At 43.9% G+C, this 20,729-nt stretch overlaps 1 protein-coding gene across 1 annotated transcript in view; it reads left to right on the top strand.

Moving 5' to 3' along the window:
* ACTN2 (actinin alpha 2) overlaps window positions 1–20,729 on the top strand; it is a 193,913-nt gene that overhangs the window by 45,891 nt on the left and 127,293 nt on the right. Inside the window, exons 3-4 of the mRNA XM_030196517.1 lie at window positions 14,556–14,675; window positions 16,630–16,716. Of these exons, the coding sequence (XP_030052377.1) occupies window positions 14,556–14,675; window positions 16,630–16,716 (207 nt within the window). The remainder of the gene's footprint in view (window positions 1–14,555; window positions 14,676–16,629; window positions 16,717–20,729) is intronic.

Here is a 20,729-nt window from a genome sequence, read left to right as displayed (position 1 = left end):
GAACCTAATGCCAGTTCTATTTATATTAGTCTTTCCTAAGCTATCTGAACATTAGGGTGTGTTTGTTGAGAGCTACAAATCTAAGGTACGTACCACTGGAAACAACCTGGTCTCCACCTACAGTGCTCTGTTTGTGAACCCCAGCTTTAATAATTACAAGTTCTTACCATGATACCCTTGTTTAGCTGAAACCAGTCTTTTCTTGTGCAATAAAAAGAATATAATTCAACAGTTCCATGTTTCTTGAGTCACAGTGGTATACAGGGCAGGATTAACTCTTTGGTAGGCCCTAGTCAAACATTGAAGACCCATATCATAATATAAGTATATTTTAAAACTCCTACAAATGTGGTTCTGCAAGATTCTGACTGCCCGGCATAGGAGGAAGCAGCAGGTAAGAAATACTACTCAATTCCTCCTGCTGATTGGAGGACAGTGCACATAGAGTGGGGAGAATAAATAGACCTTTCTTAGCAGTGGTGGCTCTAGTTCTCCCTCCTCATTCTTCTTTTTGCCAGCAAATGATTTAACCTTGTAAAGGCTTGGAGCTTGGTCTTTCCCATAAAGCTTAGCTGTGATCAAAAGAAATTTCAGAGAATATACAAAGTGTAGTTGATTTATCTCTGGAGAGGGTTTCACCAGGGCTCCGTCCTTCCACTGTCAGTCTACAAATGGAAAAAGCTGAAGACTATATTGACTATCCTGGAACGGTTGTTTTGCCAGATCACCCCATGTGTAAACCGAAAAATATTCACAGTCACAGAGAACCCTGGGCTAACAAGTAAAGACCTGCAGGCCTCTTTTGCTGGGGGGAGGAGGGGTCATATGCCAAGCATCAGGAAAAAAACTGAATAAGAATGGTACTCATAGGAGGATAACAAAGAAGAAACCAATATTGTCTATAAAGAACGCAGTTGCCTGCCTCACTTTGACCAAAAGCATCTGGATGACCCACAAGACTTCTGGAATAATATTCTCTGGATGAATGAATCAAAAATTTAGCTTTAGTCACAATAAGAAACATGAAAATGAAACTGTATTTCAAAGTAATAATCTAATACTGACTGTCAAGCATGGTGGTTGGCATGTAGTAGTGTAGAGCCATCTTTTGATGGAACCATGAATTCTGCTTTATATCAGCAAATTCTAGAATAGAATGTCTTATCTATCCTGCTAGCTGAAGCTGAACTTATGCAATAAGACAATAATCCAAAACAGTTAAGTAAACAGCTACAGAGTGGCTGATGAGATTTTGTGTTTTGTATTGGCCGAGTCAACATACTGACCTAAACCCTATTGAAATGTAGTGACAAGACCCAGAGTGAGCTGTTAATGCAAGGAAGTCCTGAAATTTCAAATAACTAACACAGGGGGTCTTTTAGTTAGGTGCGCTGGCGTTTTTAGCTCACGCTAAATGCTAAAGACGTCCATGGGAATACATTTGCATCTTTAGCATTTAGTGCGTGCCTATTTTCAGCGTGCACTAAAAACGCCAATATGCCTAAGTAAAAGACCCCCCACACACACATACACACAGTTCTGTATGAAACAATGGGGCAATGTTTCGTAAGGGCAATGAGAGAAACTGATCAGTGTTTAGCAAAAATGTGTCACTAGTTACTGAATAAAAAGGTTCACATATTTTTATACACAAGGATATTGAAAAGGGAAAGGGGATGGGACCTGATATACTACCTTTCTGTGGTTACAGTCAAAGTGGTTTACATATTATATACATGTACTTATTTTGTACTTGGGGCAATAGTGAGTTAAGTGAGTCACAAGGAGCTGCAGTGGGACTTGAACCCAGTTCACAAGGATCAAAGCCTACTGCCTTAACCACTAGGCTACTGTACCATTCTGTAGGATCATCTGGACATCCTGCTGCCAGCCAGACATCCTTGTCCCTGCTTTTTTTGCCGTTTATATGTTAGACGTTCCAGTTTGTAAAATAGGCATTCATGCTAGATGTCCACAGCAGGGGTGTAGCCAGACTTTGGCGGGAGGGGGATCCAGAGCTCGAGGTGAGGGGGCACATTTTAGCTCCCCCCCAGCGCCGCCGACACCCCCCTGGCGCCACCACCAACAACTTTGACCCCCCCCACCGACCCTTTTGCCCCCCTCCCGCCGCCTACCTTTGCTGGCGGGGGACCCCAACCCCCGCCAGCCGAGGTCCTCTTCTGCCTTCGTTCTGGACGTCAGACTCACAGAAACAGAACGAAGCCTTGCAGATCAGCTGATCTGCAAAGCTTCGTTCTGTTTCTGTGAGTCTGACGTCCTGCAACTACAATGTGCAGGACGTCAGACTCAGAAACAGAATGAAGGCAGAAGAGGACCTCGGCTGGTGGGGGTTGGGGTCCCCCGCCAGCAAAGGTAGGCGATGGCGGCGGAGGGTTGGTGGCAGGAGGGGGGGTCGAGAGGGTCATTGGCAGGGGGGTCCAGGGCCAAATCTACGGGGTCCCTGGCCCCTGTGGCTCCACATAGCTACGCCACTGGTCAGCAGCACACAGATGTCCATCTCAATATTTTTTCAAACAGGAAATCCTGATGTACAGTATTTCCTGCTGGAAAATACATGCGAGATGGACATCTGTTTTGGATGTTATGAGTTTGACGTCTGTATTCTAACTTGGATGTCCTTTTGAAAATTCCCCTCCACGTGTTTGAAGAGCAGGGATTTTTTTTTTTTTGGCAGGAACAGTAGTTTCTTTTAATAGGACTACAGATTTCCCAGAGCTGGGGTGACATTTGGTGCTGAGTCCCTCTCCCCCCCCCCCCCCCAACATACCTGTCTGATACTGCCTTTTGACTGAAGCAAGACTGTTTATTATAAAGGGCTCTGTTTACTGAGGTGCGTTAGTGTTTTTAGCGCGTGCTCACTAACTGTGTAGGCGCCCATAGGAATATTGTGGGCACCTACACAGTTAGCATGCACTAATAGTTAGTTCGTGCTAAAAGCAGTAACGCGCCTCTAGCGCGGCTTAGTAATCAGGGCCCAAAGTTGTTTCTTTTTATGCTTCCTATATGAATTCTTATTGAGTACAGCCTGCTTTTACCATGGGCTGGATTGTGTGGTATCTTTCTCTGTTCCTGGCCACCTGATGTATTCTCTTGCAACTCTCTTATTTAGTTGGCTTATTTTTGGCTTTCTGTTTCAGCAGCTAGTTGAACAGCGAGAAGCCTTTTTGGCTCTGAACTTCCTTCATACTTTCTTTTTCAGTCATCTTTATGAACCCTTTTCTGGCTGTTTGCCACTGCTTCTTTTTGGCGCCATATTTTGCTTCTCACCTCAAGCACTATATAACCTTTGAGGGGCTGATGAATTCTTCCAAACTTCAAGAGTCACACACCTCTTGTATTTGTCGAATGTCTCCTCTTTTCAGACCTACAGAAATTTTGCTCTATCGGTGTTCTGCAGTAGTTCTTCTGCCCAGCATAACTCGACTTTTCCTCATATGTACACAAGTTTGCACTGCTCACCTGCACCAATTTGTGTGGTTTCAATTCGGCATGAGTCTGGGCTACTATTCTGCACATGTCTGTTCTGCTTCAAATATACACAATTTTGTGCTCCAACAATCAGCATAAGGCTGTGCTGTTGCACATATGCACGTGTCTTTGCTACTTCATATTTGCACATGTCTTTGCCGCTGCACGCCAGCACAAGTTTGGATACTTCAGTCTGCATGACTCTGTGCAATTTCAAACATGCAGGAGTCTGGAATGTCTCACATCTGCACAAAGTCAATGCTGTCTCAAATCTGTACTAGTATGAGCTGCTGTACATTTCCGCAGGTCCTCTCTGCTTCAGTTCTGATGTTTTTATGTTGAGCAGGTCTCCTATTCTCAAAGCTGATTTGGACCTCTCTCCCTTGCAGAATTATTTGACAGTTTCAAAGTAGTTAGCAGAACCTGGGGAACTGGTTTCAATTCCCACTGCAGCTCCTTGTTATTCTGGACAAGTTACTTACCCCTCCATTGTCCCAGGTACAAAATAAGTACCTACTGTATATAGAATATGTAAACCGCTTTAATTGTAACCACAGAAAGGCAGTACATCAAATTCCATCTCTTTCCCATATGGCGCTTCTTTCATTATTGATTTCATGACTGGATTATGGTAATAAGATCATATGACTCTGCTTTATTTGAAGTTTAATTGGTTACCAATTGCATGTAGAATTGAGTTTAAAATTCTTACTCTTACATAAGGTAGTGTATGATCAACTACCTCCTTATTTGTCCACCCAATCTCCGCTAAGCTTCTGAGGATCCATTCCTTCTGAACAGGATTCCTTTATGTTTATCCCATACATTTTTGAATTCCGTTACCGTTTTCATCTCCACCACCTCCCGCGGGAGGGTATTCCAAGTATCCACCACTCTCTCTGTGAAAAAATACTTCCTGACATTTTTCTTGAGTCTGCCCCCCTTCAACCTCATTACATGTCCTCTAGTTCTACTGCCTTCCCATCTCCAGAAAAGATTTGTTTCTGGATTAATACCTTTCAAATATTTGAACATCTGTATCACATCATCCCTGTTTCTCCTTTCTTCCAGGGTATACATGTTCAGGTCAGCAAGTCTCTCCTTCCTTAGCGTCCCTCCGGACCGGACCAGGATTGGACTGATGGGTTGTGCTCGCCTACCAGCAGGTGGAGACTGAGAAAAACTCTGACTCTTGAGAGCCAATAGGAGCCCTGGCCATGTGACCTTAGCCTCAGTATTTTCTCAGTCTCCCAGCAGGTAGGAAGTGAGCCCTTTAGTCTCTCTCTATCTCTTTCTCTTTTAGAGGTTCATAATTACAACAACAATAATACTACCTCTTCTTCTGTGCCTAGGAATTCTCTATTAGACGCTGGGCAGGTAGGAATTTCTTTTTCCTTTCTTTTACAGCCTCTGGGGGTGTTAAACTCGGGTGTCCCCGGGTCCCTCCCCCCTTCCTCCCCATCTCCCACATGTAGCTGGGAAGGGCTACCCTTTGTTTAGAAAGGTGTATGTCTTTGGGAGAGGCAGCCACTCTAGAAAGTCACAATTTTAATGAGCAAGCTCAACTGTTTAAAAAAAAAAAAAAAATGTATATACCCAGGCTGTTAACGAGCAGGCAGCTCTGTGCTAGTCTACTTCTCTTCAGCACTATCTTTTCTAACTCGGAAAAAAAAAAAAAAAAAAAAAGAAACTTAAGAGAATATTTCTCTTTGGGGATTGTACTTTAAAAGAGTTAAAACAAATAGAAGGAAATTACGAGGAGAAGCCCTTTTTTTTTCTTTCCCCACATTTTTCCTGGCAGTCAGCTCGGTTGTGATTTATTATGCTTGCGGAGTTTTTTCTTTTCTACTTCAGCTGTGAAAAAATAAATAAATAAATAAATAAAAGATTGGAACAATTCAGTGTTTTAGACTTTAAAGGGCGATTTTTTATTTTCACAATTATGTTCCTCAGTTTTTCTGGCGTTTTAGTAGCTGTGAATTGAAATTAAAAAAAAAAAAAAAAAAAATGGCGCGAACCGCTTCGGCGCGCGCCCGCTCTTCTCCGATCGGTCTGAAAAGCTCAGGATGTGCTGCGCTGTCTATTAGCGTCGGAGGAGAGGCTAAAGCATGTTTTTGCTCGGCACTGGAGGGTAACTTTTTGCTTCCTCTACCAGCGGCAGCGATTTCCGGCTTCTTCGTTTGCGATCGCATCTCCTTTCATGTCCTCCGTGTTTTTTCTTCTTTGATCCTCGTTCTTTTACTTTGGGCGCGCTAGGTAGCCATGTTTGCCTCCAGCTGCAGTTCCCTTTACGAGGCAGCGTTTCTCCGGTTCGGTTTTGTTTTTCTCGGGAGTGTAGAAGGAAACGGAGATGTTGTTTCTGGGGTAGTCTGGGGATTTGCAGCAGACTGGTATTTCCCTCGGGTCTTTTCTTCTTTGGCCCAGGGTCTGGCCATGGGTCAATGACTGCTTCTCTATACTATATGTTACATAAAGACTCATGTGGGCTCTTTGGAGCAGGGATTGTCTTTCTGTGTGAGGTGTTCTGCGCTGCGGGCATCTGGTACCACTATACAAATGTTAATAATAATTATAATAATATTTTGCTTGTCCCTTATGTTCTTTATGTCAGGTCACCCTTTAGGAGATACCTGTATGTTTTGGTGTCGATATCTTTTGCTTTTGTATTTGGTCAGACTGTTTGATATTTGTGTGTGAGTAGATAGAGCACAGTGAGGACCTCTTTCACAGTATTTTTTGCCTTTTCTCATGTCAGGTATTTGATTTTTGTGGCAATTCAGGTAGCTGCACTTGCTACAGTCCTGTCTACCAAGCTCCCAATCATTCAGCTGCCTTAGCAGGCATGCTTTATTCATGTCTTCCCTTCTTTTCCAACTGCCTTGAAGCCTCTCATATTTCATTTTAGCTTTCTTCTGGTTTTTACAGGACATATGGTCACTTAGAGAATAAAGTCATCCTTTCACTTAAAGATAGTGGACGGTCCTCAAACCATCTACTCGTGTTTTTCTCTACTCTATCAGTTCAGCATTGGCAGATTATAAACATCCTGGTTTGGTCCAGTATGCCTATATATACCATCTGCTATCTCTTCCTCTTCCTTAGAGACCTGATGTTATATCAAGCTTTCTTGAATTCAGATATAGTCTTGTCTACACTGCCTTCACCAAGTGGCTGTGGCACAACTTCACTTTTTTCATTTTCATTCTATGCGCCTTCACTCCAGAGTGTTCTTTCAATTGGAAGGGGATTCAATCACTTCCTGTGTATTTAGGCCATAGGTACATAAGTATGGTTATGCTGGGTAAGGCCTAAAGTCCATCAAGTCCAGCATTCATATCTAATGGGCATAGGTACATAAGTTTTGCCATTCTGGGGAAGCTCAAATGTCCACCTTTCTACAGCCAGAACAGCATTAAAAATAAAAAAAAAAAAAACCTCTCACGAGAGTATCGAACAGAAATCTCTGCTCCAAAAGCAAGGCTGTGCAGTAATTCTGCAAACTAATGCATACAATATTTGTCATGGCTGTTCACCACTAGGAATACTGGGGACCCTGGGCCTAGGTTCGGTGTTTTAACCTGAAACAAGCTCAACATCCATATCTATTGGGTGTGAGTCTGGTACTACTTCTACTACTACTTAACATTTCTAGAGCGCTACTAGGGTTACGCAGCGCTGTACAAATTAGCGGAGAGGGACGTTCCCGCTTACAATCTACATCTCAGTGAGGGAGGACGCATGACCGTGGTACGTGGATTAGTGGTATGTGGATTAGGGAGATCCAAGAAATTACAGGCCGGTGTCTCAGACGTTCATACTGGGACAATTTTTTTCTGTCCGGAGCGTACTACCATAGCTGGTGGACTCCTATAGGTGGACTCCTATATTCAGACCTTTCTATATTCAGAACTTACCCAACTATGGAACGCCATAGAGATAGGGTTGGAGTTTGTAGCCCTATTTCACTGGTGTCCTTGGTCACCCTTCCTCTTCTCCTCAGGATCCAGAGAATGGTTAATTTTTTTTTTTTGCTTATGCATTAACCGGTCATTTTCAGCAGTACTCTCTCTTCCGTTTTTATAGATCTAAGAGGATGTTCATTGCGCTCTTAGGGTCATTTCATTCTTACCTAGACGACTGCCTAATTGGAGAAAGTCTTATCAGCAGAGTTCTCAGGTCACGCACCGGGTGTTGCATTTCTTACAGTCTCTAGGTTGGGTGGTGATTGTAGCCAGGCCTCTCATTTGCTCTCTCATCAGATATCTCTGATTTTCTCTTTGTTTAGTCAGGTTGGCGCACAGTCTCCTCTGGAAACATCCCAGTTTATATTTTTCTTGGTGACCTTGGGCCTTCGGCCATTTCCTCACTCTATTCTGCAGAATGCAATTTTACTTTCTAATGCACAAGAAGGAATTTTCCTTCATCCTATTGCGCTATTTAAGTGTCATCTAGTTATCTCAAGAACCTTAGTTCTGTCATTGGGATGCTTCGTGCAGTACACTTTTTGGCAGAAGCTTGGCCTCAGCAATTCGTTTTACCTTCGGGTGAATTTTGTTTTCCCTACTGACAAACAAGGCGGAGAGAGCTATGTTGGTCCTTGCCATGGCAATGGGTTATGTCTTCCGCCAAGGAGGAGTTAAGAGTATACTCTTGAGTTTGTACGCATTTTTTCTTAGTTGTGTCACCCTGCATTTAGGTGAATGGACTCTCATTTTTTTTTTCAGCCTTACTTCCTCACTGCGACACTTCAGGGCTATCTCTTTTTGCCTTCAGGCTCACGAACATTTCTTGCTTCTTCCGTTCAGCAACAGTCTTGACAGAGACAGGGACAGATGCCAACGTCCAGCAGGGGTTTTTCAACCTTCTTTATGCGTTTCTTCCGTCATTTCACTAGGTGTTTACGCAGAACCAAGGCACCCTGCTACATCCGGACCCCCAGTCACTCAAACTTATGGCGTGGTTACTGGGTCCGCAACATCTTTGATATTTTCGCAGGAAGTACTTCAAGTTTTAATTGCTTCCAGACAGAAATCTACATTAAAGTCCTATGAATCAAAGTGGCGACAGTTCACTCTGTGGTGCTCCTCTCGCCACAAACAGTACCATTTTGCATGTTTTGGAATGTCTTCTGCATCTTGCGAAACCTTGTCTGTCTTACTCATCCATTAGAGTTCATTTGGCAGCTCTATCAGTGATGCATGATACTATTGACAACCGCACGCTTATGCAGCATCCACTGTCAAAGCGGTTTCTTAAAGGAGTCCTGCACCTGTACCCCCCGCTTCGTCCACCAGCTAGGTGAACTAGGTGAACAGACTCTTAAAGTTCTGTTTTCTAGTAGCCATAATTTTTTCTATAAAGTTTTCCTCTTCAAGCAGGGTTTCCTAGTAACCATTGCAGCAAGTAGATCTATGTGTGGAATACTTCTACGGTTGGTAACTTCTTTTTGGTCTGCTGTAGTTTAAAGTTTTCACCTTTCCCAATCGGTTTTTTCTTATTGGTTTTGTCCTTCTAGCCAGTAGGCGTAAAAGTCTTTCATTGTTTCTAACCCGCTATATCGCGAAGGATCAAGGAAATGAGAATGTCTATTTCTCTTCTCGCTGAGAGGGCAGTTCCACAGCGTATTACAACATATTCCACAACTTCAGAAGCGGGCTCTATTCTTACTATGGCGATTTTTGGTGCTCTCGGTGCACATTGATAAGTTGGCAACTTAGTCCTAGTTTCATTTTATTTTTCTCATTGGGTCACACTACATGTTAGTTGTCGCCAGGTGGCCTATGCAGCATGAGCATTTCTCTGCAGTTTTCATAGGGTCCCTCCCTTCAGATTACTGCTTTGGTACTTCCCATCAGTCCAATCCTGGTCCGGTCCGGAGGGACGCTAAGGAAGGAGAAATTAGATCTTACCTGCTAATTTGCTTTCCTTTAGTCCCTCCGGACCGGACCAGGCCCCTCCCATGTTCTCTCTACTCTTTAGCTTCTTTTATTAAGTAGAAAGTGTATTCAGTAGGAAGGGTATTCATTTCTTTACGATTCGTGGAACAATACTATATATATACAGAACTTTACCTGGTTTATATTGCTGGTGAGCTCAATTGCTGGAATCTATCTATAAAACCTTAAATACGCCATACCACTTCTCTGGTGAGAGTTGTGGCTGAGCTCAGTTGCTGGAATATCTATAAAACCTTAAATATGATTTACCACTTTTCTGGTGAGAGTTGCTGGTAAGCTCAGTTGATGGAATATATATAAAATCTTAAGTGGGCCATACCACTTCTCTGGTGAGAGTTGCTGGTGAGCTATAAGACAAGTGAGCCATACCACTTCTCTGGTGAGAGTTGCGGGTGAGCTATATTATACGTGAGCCATACCACTTCTCTGGCGAGAGTTGCTGGTGAGCTATAGTACAAGTGAGCCATACCACTTCTCTGGTGAGAGTTGCTGGTGAGCTATAGTACAAGTGAGCCATACCACTTCTCTGGTGAGAGTTGCTGGTGAGCTGTAATACATATCGGGCCATACCACTTCTCTGGTGAGAGTTGCTGGTGAGCTCTGATACTTGGCATTGCCGAGTGCTTTGTGGCTGCTAGGATTCCATACGGCACAGAAGGTCTTTCTTTCCTGCTTTGTTATTCAAATACTGAGGCTAAGGTCACATGGCCAGGGCTCCTATTGGCTCTCAAGAGTCAGAGTTTTTCTCAGTCTCCACCTGCTGGTAGGCGAGCACAACCCATCAGTCCAATCCTGGTCCGGTCCGGAGGGACTAAAGGAAAGCAAATTAGCAGGTAAGATCTAATTTCTCCTTATATGGCTTATAACGCAAATCCCATACCATTTTTGTAGCATTTCTTTGCACCGCCTCAATTCTTTTTACATCCTTAGCAAGATATGGCCTCCAAAACTGAACACAATACTCCAAGTGGGGCCTCACCAACGACTTGTACAGGGGCATCAACATCTTCTTTCTTCTGCTGGTCACATCTCTCTCTATACAGCCTAGCATCCTTCTGGCTACGGCCACCGCCTTGTCACACTGTTTCGTCGCCTTCAGATCCTCAGATACTATCACCCCAAGACCCCTCTCCCCGCCTGTACATATCAAACTCTCACCGCCTAACACATACGTCTCCCGTGGATTTCTACTCCCTAAGTGCATCACTTTGCATTTCTTCGCATTGAATTTTAATTGCCAAACCTTAGACCATCCTTCTAGCTTTTTCAGATCCTTTTTCATGTTTTTCATTCATAAGTACATAAGTATTTCCATACTGGGAAATACCAACGGTCCATCGAGCCCAGCATCCTGTTTCCAACAGTGGCCAATCCAGGTCACAAATACCCGGCAAGATCCCAAAAATGTACAAAACATTTTATACTGCTTATCCCAGAAATAGTGGATTTTCCCCAAGTCCATTTAATAACGGTCTATGGACTTTTCCTTTAGGAAGCCGTCCAAACCTTTTTAAAACTTTGCTAAGCTATCCACCTTTACCACATTCTCTGGCAATGAATTCCAGAGTTTAATTACACGTTGAGTGAAGAAACATTTTCTCCGATTCGTTTTAAATTTACTACATTGTAGCTTCATCGCATGCCCCCTAGTCCTAGTATTTTTGGAAAGCGTGAACAGATGCTTCACATCTACCCGTTCAACTCCACTCATTATTTTATGGACCTCTATCATATCTCCCCTCAGCCGCCTTTTCTCCAAGCTGAAGAGCCCTAGCCGCTTTAGCCTTTCCTCATAGGAAAGTTGTCCCATCCCATTTATCATTTTCGTCGCCCTTCTCTGCACCTTTTCTAATTCCACTATCCAGCTTATAATCGAACGAGAAAAACGCCCAAGTTCCGACCTAAATCGGGAGATGGGCGTTTATCTCACAAAAACGAATAAAGCGGTATAATCGAAAGCTGATTTTGGACGTTTTCAACTGCACTCCGTCGCGGATGCGGACAAAGTTGATGGGGGCGTGTCAGAGGTGTGGCGAAGGCGGAACTGGGGCGTGGTTATCTGCCGAACAGAGATGGGCGCATTTCACAGATAATGGGACAAAAGTATGCGTTTTTAGCTAGAATTTAGGGCACTTTTCCTGGACCCTGTTTTTTCACGAATAAGGCCCCAAAAAGTGCCCTAAATGACCAGATGACCACTGGAGGGAATCGGGGATGACCTCTCCTGACTCCCCCAGTGGTCATAAACCCCCTCCCACCACAAAAAATGATGTTTCACAACTTTTTATTTTGACCCTCAAATGTCATACCCACCTCCCTGGCAGCAGTATGCAGGTCCCTGGAGCAGTTGTTAGGGGGTGCAGTGGACTTCAGGCAGGTGGACCCAGGCCCATCCCCCCCCTACCTGTTACAATTGTGCTGCTTAATGCTTAGTCGTCCAACCCCCCCCGAACCCACTGTACCCACATGTAGGTGCCCCCCTTCACTCCTTAGGGCTATAGTAATGGTGTAGACTTGTGGGCAGTGGGTTTTGAGGGGGATTTGGGGGGCTCTACACACAAGGGAAGGGTGCTATGCACCTGGGAGCTCTTTTACCTTTTGTTCTGTTTTTGTAAAAGTGCCCCCTAGGGTGCCTGGTTGGTGTCCTGGCATGTTAGGGGGACCAGTGCACTACGACTCCTGTCCCCTCCCACGAACAAATGCCTTGGATTTATTCGTTTTTGAGCTGGGCGATTTCATTGTCCATTATCGCTGAAAAGCAAAAACGCCCAGCTCACAACTTGGCGAATAAAACATGGACGTCTAATTTTTTCGAAAATACGCTTGGGTCCGCCCCTTCACGGACCCGTTCTCAGAGATAAATGCCCATGGAGATAGGCGTTTCTGTTAGATTATGCCCCTCTATATCTTTTTTGAGTTGCAGCGACCAGAATTGAACACAATATTCAAGGTGCGGTCGCACCATGGAGCGATACCCCTCCGAGGTGTCCACCAGTACCCGAATAGCTATCCAAATCAGGACAACAGATTAACTTCCAGCGCTGCCCCTAGACTGCCCTTTTTCCACCTGGAGAGTAATCAGCACAGAGAGGGTTCAGAGCATAGAACACAGTGCAAAAGCAAGAAAAATGCCAAGAGCCTTCAGTGAATGGGGCAAAGATCTTTATTTGCACAATGTAGATCAATCCCAGACACGGGCCATGTTTTGGCGCAAAGCGTTTGCTCCACATTCTCCTTTTCAGGCAGACATGGAAACTGAATGCAGAAGCAAGGAGGGAGTGAGGAGGAGAACTGTTCATTGTCAGTGGCAGCGAGGTATCGTAAATTTGACAGTTGTACTTCATCGACTTGGCCCTGTAACATGGTGGCACAAGATAAAGATTTATTTTTTGTGCCTTTGGCAGGCAATCTTAATTTAAGAATTCTTTGAAGATACATGACCCCAGAGGCAGGCGCTTTGCGCTGAAACACGGCCCTTGTCAGGTTGTTATGTGATTGATCTACACTGTGCAAATATATTTGTCCCATTCATTGAAGGCTCTTGGCGCTTTTCTATGCTTTTCCACCTGAATAGTTCCAGAGTGGTAGATATTCAGCAGCATTATCTGAATAATGCTGCTGAAAATCCAGGTATTGCTCTGGTGAGCAAACTTATCCAGGTAGGAGCCACTTATCTGGATGAATTGCCACTGAATATTGGGCCCATTGCTTCCTAGAATACAATAGGAAACATTTAGAAGGTTTTACCCAAGGCTCTAATTCCTGCAGAACTCAAAATCCTTGCATTATAAGAGACATGCAATAAGCCATCCATATAATTTAAGTACCATTATTGTAAAGAGTGCCAACATCAGCTGCTATTGTGTGTACGTGTGGTTCTTTTTCAGTATGCCCAAAAAGTTGTATATTTTTTTTCTTTTTGAAAATTCTTACAGACAAAATTTCTGTGTATCTCTGTGTTTATATAGATACTAGTAAAAAAGGCCCGTTTCTGGAACGAATGAAACGGGCGCTAGCAAGGTTTTCCTGGGAGTGTGTATGTTTGAGAGAGAGAGCCAGAGTGAATGTGCGGGTGTGTGACAGAGTGAGTCTGTCTGTGTGACAGTGTGTGTGTGAGAATAAGAATGTGTGACAGGGCCCTCTCCCCTGTTCCTAATGCCCCTCACCCCGTTCCCTCCCCTCCTTTTCCTCCTCCTTCCCACACTTTGGGTTCCTTAAGGCTTTCAAAAGTCTATGTACCCCCGTGGCCCTAACGCCCAGTATCCGGATACCCCACCGCTTTCCTCCTCACCTCTCCCCCAAGATGTAATACTTTCACGTCCTTCATTTTTTTTTTTAAAGTGTCCTATCTACCCTGTGTACAAATGCCTGACATTCAGATTGTGTTGCTCTCGTAAATTTTCATTTCTTTCATTCATTCAGAACTTGCCCCCCCCCCCCCCCCTGAACACTTTTGGTTCCTTCAGTCTTTTAAAACTCTCCTATGTACCCTGTGTGCTAATGGCCAGCATTGAGATTGTTTTCCTGTCCCAAATTTGCATGTCTTTCAGTCATTCACAACTCCCCCCCCCCCCCTTCTCCAGTTTAACACTTTCGTTTCCTTCAGTCTTTTAAAACTCTCCTATCTACCCTGTGTCCTAATGGCCATCATTCAGATTGTTTTCCTTTCCCAAATGTTCATGTCTTTCAGTCCTTCAGAACTCCCCCCCTCCCCCCACTTTTCGGTTCCTTCAGTCTTTTAAAACTCTTCTATCAACCCTGTGTCCTAATGGCCAGCACTCCGATTGTTTTGCTTTTTCAAATTGTCTGTCACTGAGGTCAGTGCGTGCCTGCCTAGCAGACCACTTCCGGCAGGCACGGTCCCAGGCACATCCTGTTGGAGGTGAGAATTATTATATAGGATGTGCATAAGATGGATAGATATACACATGTATTAATATATACTCCAAATGCCCTGGTAGTGGTGCATTAAAGCAGACTTGCGTATTGCTCTCTTCATTCGCTAGTGAGTGAAGTAATGGTGGCATTTCACAGATCATTTACTCTGTAGATGCTCTGAAATTAATCAGCACTTGTATCAATTAATGATTGCAGTTCTTTGTCTTGCAGGCGAAAGACTACCAAAACCAGATCGAGGAAAGATGCGTTTCCATAAAATTGCCAATGTCAACAAAGCCCTGGATTATATTGCCAGCAAAGGCGTGAAACTCGTGTCAATTGGTGCAGAAGGTATAATATCTTTTATTAGGGCATGTATTCTGCACACTAAGAAGTACTGTCTGTTTTACCTGAGGTATGATAATGGCTCAGGGTTGCTTGATTTGGGCATATTCTATGCTATAGAGTATAGTGATATAAAAGCATAAGAATTGTCATACAAAGTCAGACCAAAGGTTCATCAAGCTCAGTATCCTGCTTCTAATAGTGGCTAAGCCAGGTCACAGGTACCTGGCAGAATCCTCCAAAACAGCAAAATTCCACATAACCTACCCCCAAGGATAAGCAGTGGCTTTCTTAGGGTCTACTTATGATGGTTCATTGCCTTTACCTACAGGAATTAATCCAGTCCTTTTTAAAAGAGAAAGGTGAAATGGGACTTGATATACCGCCTTTCTGTAGTTTTTGCAACTACATTCAAAGTGGTTTACATAATATATACAGGTGCTCATTTGTACCTGAGGCAATGGAGGGTTAAGTGACTTGCCCAGAGTCACAAGGAGCTGCAGTGGGAATCGAACCCAGATCCCCAGGATCAACCCGTCTATGCTAACAGCTTTTACCACATAATAGCAATGAGTTCCAGAGCTTAACTGTTGGTTGAGTGAATATATTTTCTTTTTTTTTTCTTTTTAATTTCAATTAGGTACTTTAGTGAAACCACAAAGAAAAAAAACATGACAATCGAACAGTAGCAAAAAGTCACATTAGAGTGCATTACTAAACAAGTACACTCTAGCTAAAACATATTCAAACTGTTCCAAATGGACAGTTCAAATTAACAAAAGTTTAAAGACCACAACTTTCATCACCTCTCATTTTACAAAGTTTTCAATATTCTCCCCCCTCCACCCCAGTTCTTCGAGAAAAGGGAAAAGGACAGAAAAGCAGAAGAAAGAGGAGAGAGCAGACAGAAGCCCCAATATCAGTGCAAACATTCATAGCTTAGCCTTTAATAAACCCCAAATTGTCTTCCATTTAACCAGTGTTACGACGGATAGCAGTAAGAAGTACCATCTCATTAATATGTCTCAGCTTGTGGAACCACCTGCACACTGAGGGGTCTCCAGGTTCTTTTGAAACTGCTGCCAGTACAAAAGAAAGCTCCCCCCACACACCCCTCCCCCTCCCAGAGGTATAGGTAGGCCCCTGGGCTTCTCTGGTGGTCCATGTGAGTCCTTGGGGGCAGAAGCGAAGGCTTACCTATACCTTGGGAGGGTTGGGGGGGCTCATTCTTGGGGGCTTTCTTTCCCATAGGCTGGGTGTGTAGAAGGGAAGGAGGCCAGGAAAAGGATCAGGAGGGCTGTCCTAGACTATATTAGTTATGCAGGTCCTGGCTGATATTCAGCTGGGGCCCGCCTAACTGTCTTAAGCAGGCCCTAGTTGAATATTGGCTTGGCCTGCATAAGCTCCGATGGCCAGCCTGCTCAAAATTAGCCCCCATTATTCAATGCCAGTATCTGGGCCTGCCACTGAATATTGGGGGCTACTCTAGCTGGCAGTGGTTAGCATTTTTTTAAAATGCTGATTGCCGCCGGCTGAATACCAGGGGTATGATAACATTGTTTGTTGGACTTACTGTAGTGCATTTTTGACTAGCTTTTGAAGGCCAGAACCTTCTTCCTCAGTTCAGGACAATATGAGCAAAAGATGACAATGTAGGAATATATAAGTGAAACAAGACAGCATTCCAATGACAGTTTCAAGGGAAAGGTGGGGTGGGTAGGAGGGGTGAGAAATAGGGAGGGATGGATGGTGATCAGAAGGTGACAAAGCAGTATAATTTTATGGTTTATAATGTGAGAGGAAACACAGATCTGAGTTCTGTTTTGTTGGTGTCAAAATATTTCATCTTACCTTCAAAGGTCTTATGTTAGTTGGTTGTGTTAAAATTTCCTCTTAGTATTCTGCTTATAAGCATATGTTGAATAAATCCCTTGCTTGCTTTGTCTCGTTTTTATGTTAGAAATCGTTGATGGCAATGTGAAAATGACCTTAGGAATGATCTGGACCATCATCCTTCGTTTTGCTATCCAGGACATTTCAGTGGAAGGTAAGGAATCTTGTCCAAAGCACCTCATGTGCTTCACCCTTTAGAGTACTGTAAAGTTAAGAGCTTGCTGCATCTGGCTATCAGTGTTAATTACCATATAGCACTGTCTGTTCTCTCCAAAATGATTTCTTTTTGTCTTGGATTTGCACATTATTGGGGAAATTTGGCTTTTTTAGAACTGTCTGAGGATGATATAATGCCATTGTATCGCTCCAAGGTGCGACCGCACCTTGAGTACTGTGTACAATTCTGGTCGCTGCATCTCAAGAAAGATATAGTAGAATTGGAAAAGGTGCAGCGAAGGGCGACTAAAATGATAGCGGGGATGGGACGACTTCCCTATGAAGGAAGACTAAGGAGGCTAGGGCTTTTCAGCTTGGAGAAGAGACGGCTGAGGGGAGACATGATAGAGATATATAAAATATTGAGTGGAGTGGAACAGGTGGATGTGAAGCGTCTGTTCACGCTTTCCAAAAATACTAGGACTAGGGGACATGCGATGAAACTACAGTGTAGTAAATTTAAAACAAATCGGAGAAAACTTCTCTTCATCCAACGCGTAATTAAACTCTGGAATTCATTGCCGGAGAACGTGGTGAAGGCGATTAGCTTAGCAGAATTTAAAAAGGGGTTAGACGGTTTCCTAAAGGACAAGTCCATAAACCGCTACTAAATGGACTTGGGGAAAATCCACAATTCCAGGAATAACATGTATAGAATGTTTGTACATTTGGGAAGCTTGCCAGGTGCCCTTGGCCTGGCTTGGCCGCTGTCGTGGACAGGATGCTGGGCTCGATGGACCTTTGGTCTTTTCCCAGTGTGGCATTACTTATGTACTTCTGTCTGCTTAGATTTGAAAACTACATTTGTTTCCTCCCCCAGTCTAACCCTGTCTCTGTATTTCACATACTACCACACAAAAAAGTGAGTTATATAGCCTGTCCTTTCAAAATATTGAAAAAACACTGTCAAGGTTCCTGAGCCTGAAATGGAGACTCTCTCTGTGTGATGGTATTGCCCGCTGACACAGAAAGAGGACAGCACCCTGACTGCTGATGACCCACATGGCCTGTGTCGGGTCTTTCATCAAAGTTTGGCTAAAAACCCTCTTTTGGAGGCCCATTGTGCTTTGTTTGGCTTACAAAACTATTAAAAAGAAGGGAGGAACAGTACCATAAATAGACTATGAACACTGACAGCAGATCAAGCTGTTGTTGAGGTGTAGCCAATTGCTGAACCACCAACAAAATGTCCAAAATGAGAAGAATCAGAGGCATTTTTTTTTTTTGTAGACTTATTCAAGATCCTGGCTCTTCAGTGATCAACAAAATGAATGCCCACAAGTGGCTGTGTGTAAGATAATGCTGTTACCAAGGTTTTTGTATCTATGCCAGACTCTCCCCGTGCCTGTCCCTATGCAGGTGTTGGAGAATCTGCAACATAAGCTGTTTCAATATATCTGGAAGAAACGACCTCCTAGGGTGTCTAAATGGGTTCTAATGAGATGAAGAAGTGTGGGGGGATTGGGGGTCCCTGACGTTATTATTGGGCGATGCAGTTACGCACCATAATGACCTGGGGACAGACACAGGGGATGCCATGGGTGCGTGTTGAAGGAGAGTTGTTGGGAACTAAGATGAGTCTATTGCAGCTTTTTTGGATGACTTGTGAGGTGGCTGGTAGGTGGCGCATCTCGAACCCTATTATTCAGGGTTCCCTCTCATTATGGGTGCAGGGTGCACGTATGCTGTTTCAAGGCCACCGAATATCGCGATGTGTTCCACTCTCAGTTTTAGTTCCCCTAATAGAGGGTTGGCCTCCACATGCTTTTCACCTTTGGAAAATGAAAGAATTGGTTGTGATAGGTGAGATTCTTCGAGAGGGTGGTTTCCTTGTGTCCTTTTCTGAAATGCAGCAAATGTTTAATATAGACACTAAAAGATTTTTTTATGTATTTACAGCTTAGGCATTTGTTCCATAGTGAACTATACAGGAGGGGACTTCAAGCTCCTCCCACCCCCTTTGAGGAATTTCTCACTAAAGGCCTCCGCCAGCCTAAGATGATCTCCACCTTCTATGATTTTTTATCCTATCCAAATCACCAGCGGATACCCTCATATGTGCGCAAGTGGGAGGCTGACTTAGGACGTACCCTGACATTGCAGGAGTGGGATAGTCCATACTCCAACATGTCCCGTATCTCTGTCTCAGCAAACCTGCAGGAGAATGGAGTCCAGTTGATGTATAGATGGTATAGAGCACCTGCGACTGTAGCTAGATTCATCCCCACTAGCTCGAGGGACTGCTGGAGGGAATTTGGGGAAGTGGGAACATATTTCCATGTCTGGTAGGAGTGCCCTCATATTAAATCTTTTTGGAATGATTGGGCGAGGATTTTCTCTACAATGCTTTCCACTTTGGTGTTGGCGGATCCTGCCCTTTCTCTGCTGCATGTAGTACCTGTATCCATTACCCCAGATATGAGGAGAGTACTTCTCCCTTGTATAGCTGTTCTTTGGAGGGAGGTGGCCAAGTGCTGGAGGTCCCTGGTTCTCCCGTCCAGGACGCAGCTGCGAATTGCCTTGTGGAATGTTTACTATCTTAGTAAGTTAACTGCGCAAAGGAGAGGGTGTCGGGCTATTTTCCAGAGGATCTGGGCACCTTTTCTTACTTGGTATAAAAACTTACCCTCATAACCTGCTGAATTGAGTCCCTCAGCTTTCATGTTATAAAGGGATACTTTGGATATACTCACACCCTGGCTGATCTTAAATTACAATTTTAAATTCTGTATTCTAGTTAATTCTCATAGTGTACAGATTAGAATGAGGTGAGGAGGGGAGGGGTTGGGGTTTCTTTTCTTTGTTTTGTTGGGTTTACATGCAGAAAATGGCTCAAGTGGTTAGTTCCTGATGAAAGGTTTGTACTGTGTTGCGTACGTAGCTAACTAGTTCTGTAATATATTTTCTTGGTGTTTGAAAAATCAATAAAAATAAAGTAAAAAAAAATGAATGCCCTCATATCCAGCTTGGACAAGGAATTCTGCTTGTCTCTTAATACTTATTGGCAACAGAGGACCGTTGTGTGGCCAGAACTAAGACATCTTGCTTGCTCCCTGCTTGGAACTCCTGCCACCAGCACATCATCAGAACATTCTTTTCAGTTGCAGGATGAACAATTGAGGAATGTAGAATGGAACTGAGCTCTGATTCTGGCTACCCAATTTGAAATGATTGTTTTTTCGCAGTCCGTGTTAATAATGTTTTTCTTGCATATTTAACAGTCACTTATTTTGTGTTACATTTTAACAAGTTATAGTATGCATTTTGTTTTGTTTGAATTTACAAGATCTTTCAAATGTGGGTTGGGTACAGGGATGGAAAAGAAAATTGTAGTGATGGTTTGGGGACAGAAAAGAATTGGCTGGGGATGGTGAGAGGATGGTAGCAATATGATGGGGATGGAGTGGGGACAGAACAGAATTGCCTGAGAACGAGTGGAATGGAGACTCAATTATGTCCCCATGCACACCTCTAGTGTGCATAAAGTAATGGATGTCAAAAGACTTAATGGTCTCCCACCTGGTAAACAAAATTGTTAAATAATGAGGCAGTTCTGTAAAATAGCATCAGTGGTGGCCCTACCATTAGGCCAACTGAGGCGGGGACCTCAGGCAGCACTTTTTTGCAGTGGCATCCACTCCCATGCCTGCCGTGCTTTGGCCCCCCGCCCTTCTTTCCCTGAATTTACCTCCTTTTCTTGCTTTCCAAAAGTCAAAGTGACAGCGGTTCCCATGCGCTGCCCTGCCGCCGACCCCCTTTTCTTACAGCCCACCTCTCTGACGTCTTTTCTGTTTCTTCAGAGGCGGGGTGGGTCGCAGTAGGGAGAAGGGGCCGGCGCTGGTGGCAGGGCAGGAACCGCTGCTGCCCTGACTTTTGGAAAACCAGAAAAGAAGGTAAATTTGAGGAAGGAAGGGGGGAGATGTCAGACTAGGGGGGATCAACTGTCAAAAA

This window comes from Microcaecilia unicolor, chromosome 3 (genome assembly GCF_901765095.1).
Source record: "Microcaecilia unicolor chromosome 3, aMicUni1.1, whole genome shotgun sequence".
NCBI classification, from domain to species: Eukaryota; Metazoa; Chordata; class Amphibia; order Gymnophiona; family Siphonopidae; genus Microcaecilia; species Microcaecilia unicolor.
Note: the sequence above shows the minus strand (reverse complement) of the source record. Positions and strands in the feature narration are given on the sequence as shown.